The sequence below is a fragment of the Gavia stellata genome, chromosome 9 (genome assembly GCF_030936135.1).
Source record: "Gavia stellata isolate bGavSte3 chromosome 9, bGavSte3.hap2, whole genome shotgun sequence".
Classification (NCBI taxonomy): Eukaryota; Metazoa; Chordata; class Aves; order Gaviiformes; family Gaviidae; genus Gavia; species Gavia stellata.
Genome location: NC_082602.1, coordinates 10,369,623 through 10,382,530, shown reverse-complemented (window position 1 = coordinate 10,382,530; position 12,908 = coordinate 10,369,623). Strand labels below are relative to the sequence as shown.

The window sequence follows — 12,908 nt, the reverse complement described above, 5'->3', positions numbered from 1 at the left end:
CCAAGGTAATTACGGGTTCCATGTTACTCTCCACCGAGCAGTGGGAAAGATGCCTCTCACTTCGTGGGTAACACTCAAGTGGGAGTGGGAATGACAGGATTATTGAACTCTCAATTTTCTCTGCATGTAAACAGAGATGTAAAATTTGCTAAATCTCAGAGCTATTACCTGAAAAGACACGTGTACTTAGTAGCTCTGGGCTCTTTCACCTTTTCAGATTGTTCCTTGGGCTGCAGGATAAAGGCTGAATTTTTTTAACAGAACATTCAGATGATTTCTCATAAATTTTCTTGTTTGTTCATCAGTGCTGCAGATATTACAGGCAGATAGATAGCAATTCCCTAAAATTTTGTTCAAAAAACCAAACAAACAAAAAAAATCTCAGATGGTTGTTCTAAGGTAGAACCTTCCTTTGTAATTCAGTGTACTGCCACAGGCGTGCACTAACGTGTACATCTGAAGGAGATATAAAGCATGGAAAAGCAGCAGAGTGAAGACAGTGAAGTGTTTTCTGCAGGTACACTTTTTTTGCACCCCAGCAATCACTGTCTTATTATGTAGTCCTATCGCAATGCCCTCTGGAATCAATAGAATGGTTCACATCATTGACTTCAGTGAGTGATGGATGCAGCTGTGTTGCAATTCTGGTAACAAAGAAATAGTCAAAATGCTGAGCCATCCAAAACACAGCCCCTTTACCCTCACCCTCACAGATGTTAAGGAGGGTTGTGAACATAGTGGGAGAAAGATAGTGAGATATACTGCCGGGAAATTGCATATTGAAATAAGATAAAGATTAGTTTTCCTCAAGAAAACTGTAAATTAAGAGAGAAGCATTCTGACATTTATTTTGCTGATCTTGCTTACTAACTGAAATTATTTTCTTTTAAACACTAATTGCCTTTCCTAATTATCCAGTAGGAGAAGGGAGGGTAGGATTTTTTCAGATAAGTTAATAAGGATTGTTAATGCTGAGTGCTCAAGAGTTACAATGAATCATCTAAACTGCTTGAATCATCTAGAACATGTATATATGGCTCTTATATAAGGATAAAATATCCTTACTTGCTACAACTTAAACCCCCTTAGTTTTACTCTTGCAAAGAGCTTCTGCAATGGGGTAAAAAGTACTTGAAAACATGCATTTGCTATCAGACCTCAAGTAGATTGTCTGAATTTTCTGGTTTTCCTTATATAGCCAAGTCCCTAATGTCAAAGGTACACTTTTTCCCATATTCATAATAAGAAATGTATCTTCATTTTAAATAAACACAAATAAACAAATTACAGATTTGTTTGCAAGTTAAAACATGAAAGCAGAAAAATTAGGAAAACCTGTTTCACATTGCTTTTTCTCATGTATTGTAGTCCAAGCTTCTCACTTCACAAACCTAATAAAACAGTTTATCTGCAATACAGTAACACTGAAAACCTTGACAGCATGGGATCAAACTATCTGGGTAGTATCCAGAGATCATTGTTATATACAAGTTAAGAACAAAGCAAACAGCTGTGAGACAGACAATGTTCAAAGCAGAGGATTCAAAATATTGCAATTTTGACTCATTTTGCACAGGAAAGCCAATACATTAAGGCAGGACTTATAGTGGGACACTCCAGTAGACTAGCATGTCAGATTTGCTGGTCAAAGCAATTTCTCTTTAGGAAAGTACCAAAGATCAGGTCTGCTTTATAGCAGCTTCTAGAATGGCTGACAGTGATACTTGGTTCTATGAGAATACATGCACCAGTTTAAATCGCTAAATGCCAGAACCCTAAGATAATCTCAGTTACTTCAGTCATAGTGTTCCTCCTCATGCTCTGGTGACTATTGCCAATCCATATTGCAATTCAGATACCAAAGACCAAGAGTTATTCTGTAATGGTACTGTGTATGTGTTTTGGAGGGTACTGGAAAATTTAATGATTGTTCCAGACCTTAATCATGATTACTAGACAAAAGCACAATAGGGTAGGTACTATTACCTTCATTTTTCAGCAAACTCATTACTTATTGAAATATTAAATATTTTACCATGTTACCTACCCTCTAGGAAGTCCACCTTCCGAAGCCCTTCGGTTGAGACTTAATTTATGCATCTCAGCCATTTCCCTTAGAGTCTCTGCTGAGTAAAGGCCAATAGGGTTGTTATACTGCCTTGCAGGGCTCAGCTGGTGTATAGGACTATTGCCATCAGTCAATACAGGGCTTAGTTTTGAACCTAGATTACTCTTTGCAGGTGAAATATCAGGAGTCACAGACTGAGAGGACATGGAAGATCTAACTGTGGTAGTCTTTAAGTAGGAAGAGCTATTTGAAAAGCTGATCTCTTGCTTGTTGAGGTAGCCTGAAAACGTTCCATTGGTTGCTAAAATACTACCCATAGGCCCAGTCGCCGTGTTAGTTACAGGACTGAAGGTTGTTCTGTTGCCATTGATTTCCCAAGCAGGTTCCTGTAGTAGCAAACATGCAGGCCAAGAAAAGAAAAAAAGAAAAGAGCAATCATAGAACACATGCAAAAATAACATTTCTGCAATTACTGCTTTCTAAACATGTTGGTAAATTTGCAATAAATAGATTGGGGCCAAAGCATCCAAACTTTCAGGGAAGATTTTCAATAAAGATGCATTGTTTCAAAATAAGGGAAGCAAAACATACTCAGGCATTTTTTAACTGGGTTTTAGTTGAAATCAATAAATAAAGCTTAACATTAAAAGAGCATTTGCTACTAGTCAACCTCATAGCAATAATTTTATATAAAGACAACATTGTCCATTAATTTCTAGGACAATTAATCTTTAAAAAAGGCCTTGAGGTCAGAATCATTTGAGATAATATAAAAACATAAAAGTCAATGCCATTATTATAAAATTATAATGATTCTAAACCACACCATTCTATTTTCCATGAGTACACTTCAAGTTATTGAAGCCCAAACATTGCATTGCTTTCATAGGCTCCGGTTCATGCTAATTAGGCCATGCAGCATGGTTAGCAGATAGACCAACAGAACTCGAAAACAGATACTGCTCAACAGATAGGATGCTTCTATTCTGATCATTTCTGCATCATTTCCACTTGAAGGAATGTGTGCATGAGTATGTAGATGATGAGTGTATGATCCTACAGTCATGTCACAGATAATATTCCTAACTAGGACAGCAGGATATATTGTCTTAGTCGAAGTCACAGGAATCTCTCCTATAATAGCTATACAGCTAAAAAGTCTGTGCTGGTGCTCAAAGTAGAAACATTCTACCAAAACTTCATCCTGGAAAAATGCAGTACTATGCTTCAGTTTCATAAATGATTTGCTATTAATGCAGCTTAGTGAAACCAAAATAAAAAGTAATATAAAAAACCCAAAATATTGCTTTTTCAGCAACACAATGCAGGAAATAAGTTGTTCCATGAGTTCAGAGGAATTTTCGTGTAAAAGTGCTGTGCTTATGTTGCTTAAAACACCCTATCACTGCTTCAAGCTCATTCTGGTGCAATACCATCTAAATCCCCAGGACTAGAGGGTACTCTGTGAAGCACAGAGCACCCTTAGGTTCAACCCTTAGGGTTGAAATGCCTCATTTCCTTCCAGCTACTGGCAGCATGTAGTGACCACAGCTCTACACTTTTTGGAAGTCTGCATACCTGCAGCATGGGCAATTTTATCAAAGAGGAATACAAACTTCACTTTCAGGAGGGTATTTTATACCTTTACTCTCAGCTTTCTTATTCTTTAACTTCTAAAGGCTCAGTGACCAGAACATGAACAGCAAGATTCTAATATTGATTATTTGTAACATCTCTTTAACGTTTGCCTTTTGAACCTAGCATCCTGAGTGCTGGAACTCATCAGCATATGTTTTAAAATAACGATCTATATAGTTTCAAAAGTTGTTTTACTCTTCACTTTTGTTTCACTGTAATTATGCGCTTTGGATAAAAAAAATCTATAGCTGAAGTACCCAATAAACTATTTCAATGCTTGGCAATTTACATATTTCTCTAGAGCCATAATATCAATTTGTAGTTTATCTCAGAAGCTCCTGGCTCCAGCCTAACTTGGGCTACATTGCTTTTGCTACAGGAGAAGGATCACTTCAACCTCTCCCTCTGGACCTAGGTGCGCTGCAGCCATAACTGGTACCCAGATGCCGTGATGCTCACAATTTAGAGGCTCACCGGTAATGCTGGCAGCATGCTGCAGTCCAGCTCTGGGGGACAGGGACAGGCAGGGGACATTATCCTGAAGAAGGGATGGAGCCCACAATCTGCCCTCAATGAAAGCCAGTAGAAGAGCAGGTGGTGGGCTGCAGTGATGTTTTGCCTCATTTGGGCTGGCACTGCTTGAATTGCCATCTTTAACATCTTACACGCATCTCCCCCATAGCCTTGCATGAAACATAGGCCTGAGAATAACATGGCCTCTGATTTTCTACTTTTGCTAGTATTGGTTATCATTAATGTAATTTACTGAGTTTGATACTAATGTTCACTAGAAACAAATATTTTATATTCTCCTCTTGGATTTTTCTATATTGCATATTTAAGTTTAGGGAGATTACATTTGAAAAATCAAGATAATATGGCCTGATTAAAATTAATTACAAAAAACCCTCTAAAGGTCTAAGGAAATAATTAATCATAACATTAAATACATTTAAGATGTTTTGAGTCTAAAATGTAAGGCAGATCAAATGAACTGAGAACATTTTTCTTAGTAATAAACAGGAAGAGATTTTAGCTGGCATTAATAGCTGCCTGAGGCTGTAGAAATAGATAATCCTAAAAGCATTTTTCAGACTGTGCCTTTTTAAATAAATACATTTGAATTACATACTTCAGTCATTATACCCTGACACAGAAAACAGCAAACAACCGACCTTTAAGTGGCCTACTGAAAGTTTCCAAGTATCATTAAACAAACCGAAAACAGGGATTCTCTTTAAAAATGTGTTGTAAGAGAGGCACAAACGCACAAGGCCATGTTCATAAATTAAGTCACCACTTGTGCAAATGAGTTTTACGTGCTACCAGAGAGGGACAAAACAATTAAAAAAAAAATACAGAGGCAACAGAAGAAAAAGGATATGCCAGTTATATTTGTTTGTTACCCTGGAAACTGTGGCTTTTATCTAAGTTAACTGTGGGTTTCCTTTCTAAACCCCATAATAAAAGGACATGCAAGGAGATCTGATTATAAAGTACCAGTTTAAACTGCTAATGAAAGAAATGCCAGATATTTCCTTTATCCTAATGCACCTAGTTTTGGTGTTACTGGACACTAAGAGTAGGCAAAGGGAAAATTACAGGACCATCATAAAAAATGGTTGATGATTTTGCTCACCTTTATGACATGAACGGGGTTTTGGTTTCACTCCTCAAACAATTTCTAGCTGGAATAGCAGCATGCTGGTAACCCAACACTAGAATTCCTACAAGCCCAGCAGTGCCAGGTTAGCATTCTCCATTTTGAGTTAATATTCATGGTAGTTTTAAGGCAGTTGTTTTCCCTGTGTTCGGGGGAAAAGGGATGAAACAGGAAGTGTCTAAGAGAGCAGCTGTGTAACTTCTTCTAAAGAATTACCGCCCAATAATCAGCCTATTTAGCTCTTTCCATTTGTGATTGACAAAGAATCTCTCATTCAGTTTATTCCCAGTAGGATATTTTAGAACTTTTTTTTCTCCAGTTCCGTGGCAAAACCAGATCAATGCAGCATTTCTGAAACGATTTCTGAATGTGAAGGTCAAATTTCTAATACTGAGCAGCAGCACGGCTTTTAGCATTACATCACATGAAATGCAGCCAACAGTAACAAACGTTCCCCTGTTTCCCATCTCTCTCATCCCATTCTGTTTCAGTCTCTGTGGCTGGAAAAGCAAGCTAAGAATTCAAACTACGCAAGTCTGATGCTACCCTTCAGTCGACCAGAAGAGGAGGCTCTGACACTGAGCAATGGGCTTCTTCCCTCGAGAAAGGTGCTGTGATCCTGCAGCAATCCCTCACTAGGAGGGGAAAACTCCGTTTTAATTTCCCAATGTAATGTCAGCGAATGAGCTTAAAACTGATAAATGTAGAGGAGTCTCAAACATTTGGGAATAGAAGGAAGCTACGAATCAGCTCAATTTCCATTCTGAAATATTATTATTCTTTTCTTCATAAATATTCAATTTCTATGAAAGGCAAATGCTCCTTCTTATGTATCAGAGAAGTGAGAAACAAATTTATATTGGAAGACACAATACCAGTTTTTCAGGTCCTCTTCCTTTGACAGCCCATGTTCTATTTATCTATTGCCATGACCATACAGTCTTTATTCACCTTTTGCACTTCTGGGAGAACAATTTTAAGGCTATACTAATGAATTTGACCTCCCAACATGCCCAAGAAGCAGTTGTTCCTTTCAACTTTTTATAGAAAGAAGGAAATGGAGGCACCATGGCATTAAATGACTCTGCTCAAAGACAACCAACAAACAGCTTTTGGGTCAGCCAGCTCTTCCATCCTATGCCTTACTTAAGAAGTCAATCATCTCTTCATCTATTTTCTCTTAGCTGTATAGGTTCCCAAATTTGGCAAGAAACAAATCATAAGCATTACGAGATCCTCACTGGGACTCTGAAATAAGTGTGTTCAGTACTGTTTCATAAACAGGAGAACACATAGTCATATTATTAAAATTAAAGCTGTCTTAATACCTTTATGCAAAAGTACAAATGTTAAAGCCATGCTTAGCCTTAAAGCTTCAGCTTCAACATTTCGAACTGCACTGAGCTGAATCTTCACCTGTGTTGTGACCCCCCTGAAAAGCTGCAGGAACTCACTGACTGATGATGGCTTAGTTTCAATCCTTGGATTCGTGCTTACTCTTCTTGTTATTTGAATGCTTTCAGCATTAGTTACGCCCTTTCTTCCAGCTATGCTACACCTGTACAAAAGACTTGGCTGAATCAAAAATATTTGACTAAACTAAATGAAGATTGTTTTAAGTTTGAGATTAGTGTCAGGTAAGGAAATAGTGAAACTGCAAATCAGTCAAACTTTTATTTCCAGTAATAGCCCTACAGCTCAGCTGATGCCATACTTATGGTTGCAGAACCTGTATCATCCATAACACTGATCAGCTCAAGAAAGTAAGGAGAGAATGTATGTTACTTGTGGAATGTAGAAAAATCTCTGTCATGGTGAAGAACTCTGGGGTTTTTATACCTTCCTCACACCTTTGTAAAAGAATGTATGCTTATTTTTGTAAAACACAAAAAACCATGACCAAGGCAGTCAAAGAAATACATGCTTGAAAATTAGTGGAAGCTGCAATCAGATCAGCAATAATGTACAAGAGAATTTATGGTTTAAACTAGACAACTTGCACATGCAGATTTTTTAGGTAACGTTACCATGCCTTAACCTTGACTTGGAAAAAGGTGAGAAGAACTGCTCTCGATGTTTGAGGACAACACTGTCATAACTGTCTTGTAGTTTTTTGCTGTTTTTTGAAATGCAATCAAATTAATTGTATGTGAACCATCAGAGTCTAAACACTGTCAAGCAGTGATGTGGAGGTGACAGCTTCTGCCTATGTGTCACGGCAGTCATACTGTTACTAAAAATAGCAAAGGAACAAGCAAAGAAACCTTGATTTTTAAAGTGTATTTACTGTAACATACCTTATTGCAACATCCCCATACCACTGTTTGTATCATTAAAGACTTTATTCTGGATTTTGAGATCCAGATGGTTCCAATGGTTCAGTGCCTTCATTCCCTTCCAAACCACTCTCAGAGAAGAATTTTTCTTCAGTTCAAAATTAGTGTTGTCTACTAGTGTATACTAGTGACACAAACGTCACACCTCTTGACGTGCAAAAGGCCCTCCACTCCAGCACTCTACTGCTACCTCTTCCCCCTGGGCCAAAGACACTACACCTAAGACAACGTTTCTGAAATCTACTAGGCACCCTGTTTCCCACCATACCTTCTCTTAGATGCCTTTTCCTCCAGAAATGTTCAAGTAAATCTTTTTTGCAGCTGCAAGTGCTGCCTGTAGCCCATTCAGAATAGGCTGCTTCCAACAGCTCCTATAAACCTTGCCTAAGCACTGATGCACAGAATGCTCAAGTGTGAGACAACATGCTTCTGAAAAAGGGTTGAGTCCTTTGATCCTCATCTCTCTCTGAAGGGTTAAAATAGGAAACGTAAAGTGACTTTATAGCTTTCATGCCAAAGGCATCAGGACCTTTAAAAAAACCTACAGTGTGTGGAGTTAACTTTTCTATAGGGTAGATAAGGGAGAAAAATTATTTGTGTGGTAAACAGCTTTGAATACCTATGGCAGTAATTTTAAAATTGACACTTGCCAGGGAAGAAATGCACTGAATACACAGTCATGAAAATCTGATGTATAAAAGCTTTTAAGTGCCTGTGGTGGAAGTAGGCAAATTTGTCACACCTGCACAAGTGCTATTGAGGGTCCCAAAAGATAGTTGTCAGTCTTGTGTTGGTGAATAACTCTGAAGAGACATGTCTACTTGGTGCCTTGAAAACTAATAGCATTCTGTGTAGTCCTTGAGGGAAAATAAGTACTCTCCCCTCCTTCCTGTCCCTATTACTGTGCTGGTGCAGTCGATCAGCAGTCTAACTAAAAGAATGATCCATCATTTTTGTTCTAGGAATTTCACAGTACTCTTTGGTGACTCTTCCAATAACTTTCTCCAGGATAACTTTTATAAAATAATGATGTAAGCAGAAAAAACTCTGAGCAAGATACATTCCTAATTTCATCCTCCCTTGCCAAAAAGTCTACAAGATCCGGAGCAAATTAACATGATTTCTGTCTCAACTAATAAATGGTCAGACAGGTTCCATTCAAATTTCACAAAATAAAATTGAATCAAATAATTCTCCCCAAATGCATTCTCTTCTGTTAATTTGAACATATTTGCAGAGGTTACAGGGATGATTTTATCTCCTGAGCTCTGAATTTGGAAAGCATGGTGTTTATAAAAATTACTTAAAATTGATCTATGGAAGTCAGAACTGCCAAAAACAGTAGAACATCACCTAATTCCCCATGTATTTTTATCCTCAGTGTTTCTTATTTATACTACATGCTAGGGATGAAACTGGCACTCACAGAAGGGGTAAAGTTGCAGTAATGGAGATTTCCCCCCCTCTCCATTTATCTAATCAAATGCGTCAGCAATACAAATGTCCTACCCAGTGCTTGAGCCTAAGGATATATACCATCTTTCAGGTATTCTTGCTCCTCAGTGCCTCCAAAGATACAGATGATGAGTTGCCAGGTACAGTCAATGAATGCTGTTTATTCTAATATGAACATTTATTTTATGGAAGATGACGAGTTTTGACAACAGAAACCAAGCCATCCATTTCCTCTGCCACTTGCTGTTATTCATTAAATTGACTTACCCTCTTTATTTTTTTATTCTCATGTCTTTTGAATAATGTGACAAGAATGTAATATGATGCAATCTTTCAAATGCCCTAATGTCCTTTTTTCAAATCAGTGTCTTTTCAGTTGTAGTCAGGATTTGGATACATTGAGACACAGTCTAATGGTTTTTCCCCGAGGATCTACAAAAGCAGATGTATATTTTGAGAAGCTTTGGTAGCCTCTTGCAGCCTAGATGAAAACAAACTGCTCAGAATGGGTTAGACCAGATCCCATCAGAGGATAGCTGGATGCTTTGGTCCTGCTAATCAGAAATTAGCAAAATACAGATTGCTAATACATTGCATTGTGGCAGTTTTGCTGCCTGGCCATTCATGCAATGTTCACTTATTTGGGGTGGGCAAAAGCTATTTCCTGTAGAAGGTATTTACTTTCACCACCGTAGATAAAAATGGTATTAACTTTGGCTGAGGAGAAATGTGTCACATACCTTCTGGTGGGGAATTACAGCCCTGGGAGAGTCAATTCTGGGTGCTGTGGTTGAAACTGGCACTGGACGTTTAGATCTGGGGACCCAAAAAAAGAAGAAAAGAAGAAAAAAGATTAGCAATCTGGACTCCTATTTTTCAGCTCTAATTTAATACAAAAATGCTGCTTCATCAGGAGTGAAAGTTAAGCATAGCCTAGACTTTTTGTAGCGATCATCATGCTTTTTCTACATCCTCATTTACAAAAGACTTAAATGTGACAAAAAGTTTGATACAGTTTTTCTGAATGATGAAAAGCCACCAGTTATGGAAGCAGCCTCTGACTTGGGAGGATCATCCGTTTTCCAGTACCTTGCGACAAACTGCATTTTCATAGATGACAATCAGCCACAACTAGATAAATTCAGGTTTGGTCAGCACTCTGGAAAAAGGGACTTAGAAGTTTCTTAAAATGCAGAGACTAAACTTCAGTACTGAGGCATCTCAAGATCAACTCCTCAAAAGATTATTATTTAATAGCTTAAACTGTATAACAACTGCCATAATTTAAACCTCTCTGCAGGAAGAAACATGGGCTTCATTTCAGACAATTTAGTTTCAAATGGAGCAGATCACTGCTGAATTAACCACTCCAAATGCCTGCCTTTCACCTGTATTTGACAAATACACATGTTCATTTAAAAAACAAAACTAAACCCCACTAAAATGCTTTCAAAATACACAGTTTGCCCTTTCATTGGAACATAAGAAAGCACAGTGACAAATGCTAACTGAAGCACTCTAGGATGCTCAAGTAAGTGAAGATGTATTTGTGGGATGTGTTGCGAGAACCTGCATAGCACTGAACACCCCCCTGAAATCTTGCCAGTACACATGGGATCACCAGAGAAAATGAAATTAAAAATGTAAAAATAGTCAAAAGAATCAGAATTAGTCAAGTAATATCCTATTGCCAACCTACAGATCAGGATTGTGCCTGGAATTCTCATCTTTAAAAAGTACATTTCAAAATTAGGACAGGTACAAAAATGAAATAAAAATACTTAAAAGCATACAAATGAATAAGAAGTGACTGAGACATTGAGAATTGTTTGCTTTAGACAGGAGATGAATAAAGGAAGACATTACAGAGGCTTAGAAAATAATGAATGGTAGAAAAAGGGAAATAAAGCTATGTTCCTGGACATTAAGTGAAATTGAAAAGACAACACATACAAAATTGATAAAAGCAAACATTTTTTCCTGGAGTACTTGATTAACCTGAAGTGAAACTCATTGTTACAAGACAATGAGAATAGCAGGGTATCAGAAAGGGTTAGATATCTATACTTACAACAAAACCCCCCAACAGCTGCTTATATTGGGTAAAAATAAGTATCCATACAGATTCTCATTTTTCATGGCACCACTTAAAAGACTGATAGTGGAAGACCTGTGTAGGTTCATTATTTCCTTCCTGAAGGCTGTATTGCACTTTCCTCTGAAATACTTATCCGTGGCATCTATCAGAGACAGAAAGCTGAGCTAGACAAAAACTGGGCTCATCCATAAAGGCAGTCCCTGCATTAATACCTAGCCTCCTATTGAGCTGTGTATTTAGCTTTAGCTGCCACACATAAAATATTTCCATAAGCAGGAGTAAACACACACAAAAACCTAGGAAAAAGAAGTAATCCTTACAGGAACTGGAAGATTTCCATATAGAAGATATGGAAATTATGCTACTTCGAGAGCTGAAAACAGACAATGTAATAGATGCCTACCTCACAATGAGATACTATGAAAATGAACACAGTTCGAGGAGACAATGAAAACTGGCATTTTGTTACACAGCAGGTAATTAAAGTGTGAAATTCACTGACAAAGTATTCCTGGAACAAGAGGCTAGAAAATTGTAAAAGGCACTAACATTGATACTCACAGTTGGAATATATCACAGTATACTCCCTAAGACATAATTATCTAAGAAATATATACCTTCAAGTTCTAATAACAGGAGCTAATCACTAACTGCCTCAGATAAGTTACTAACTGATCTTCCCTTCGGAGTGAGTTCCATACCCTTCCTCCCACCATTTTAGTTTAAAAAGAGAAACAATAAAACATATTCATGAGACATGCACATGTATCATGAAAGACAGCAAAAAAGAGGAAAAAACCCCATAAGCTGCAGCCCAGAACACAGTCAGAGTTGCTGAAAATTGACTGTGACAATTTATGAACAGACAAAGATTTAGAGGGAGATTCTGATCCTCCTTACATTGGTGTCATTTCTGGGTACACCCAGTTAATTCTATGAAATTACGTGGGGGGACCTGGGCATATTCAAGACCACAGACACTAACTGTCCCCTCTGCTCTGTTCACTGATCATGAATTTTAGTGCTAAATTTGCTCAGCACTGTAAATGTTGTTTGTCACGTACAGAGGTATAGCAAACAACCACATACTGCATGTTTGATGCATAACTGGAAAATATTTGTATTGCAGCAAAGCAATTTATTTACCAGACTACTCCATCGCTTCTGTTGTTTATTATATGTCTATTTTTCCTCATTACGTGACCACAGAAGATGATGTTAAAAAGCTGTATTTCTTCCACGTTACTGATAAGCTACATCTGTCATTCACAGTGCTATTCAACCAAGATTTTTTTATTCCACACCGACTTTGAGGTTTCAAGATGTTACTTTAAAACAATGAGGTTCCTACATAAGTCTGCCCTGGCTGTTTACAGCTTAGATATTTAAAACCAGAATGATGAGGCTTGCTAGATTTAGCAGAGGCCTGCACCAGAGAAAAGGGCAGAAGAGGTGAAGTCAATTTGAGGAATGAAAGTGGATGCACTTACAGAATAAAGTGATTATTTACACAAGAGTCATTACTCCTCTGGGAAAAACATCTGCAAGTTCAGGACATTTTTTCCTCCCTCTTTGCTAAATGAATCAAATCCTGCAGCAACACAAGTTTATTTTTCAAGTGATGATGGTGCTGTTGTGAATGTGTGTGTC

General features: G+C 37.7%; 1 protein-coding gene across 9 annotated transcripts in view; it reads right to left on the bottom strand.

Annotated features, from left to right (window-relative positions):
- The window catches only part of LDB3 (LIM domain binding 3), a 131,929-nt gene that overhangs the window by 63,751 nt on the left and 55,270 nt on the right, over positions 1–12,908 (bottom strand). For 6 of the 9 annotated variants that reach the window (XM_059821501.1, XM_059821502.1, XM_059821504.1 and 3 more), the window contains 2 exons: positions 9,901–9,976; positions 2,048–2,454 (listed from right to left, as the gene is read on the bottom strand). In XM_059821501.1, coding sequence (XP_059677484.1) covers positions 2,048–2,454; positions 9,901–9,976 — 483 coding nt within the window. The remainder of the gene's footprint in view (positions 1–2,047; positions 2,455–9,900; positions 9,977–12,908) is intronic. The other 3 variants (XM_059821503.1, XM_059821505.1, XM_059821509.1) reach the window with 1 other exon arrangement.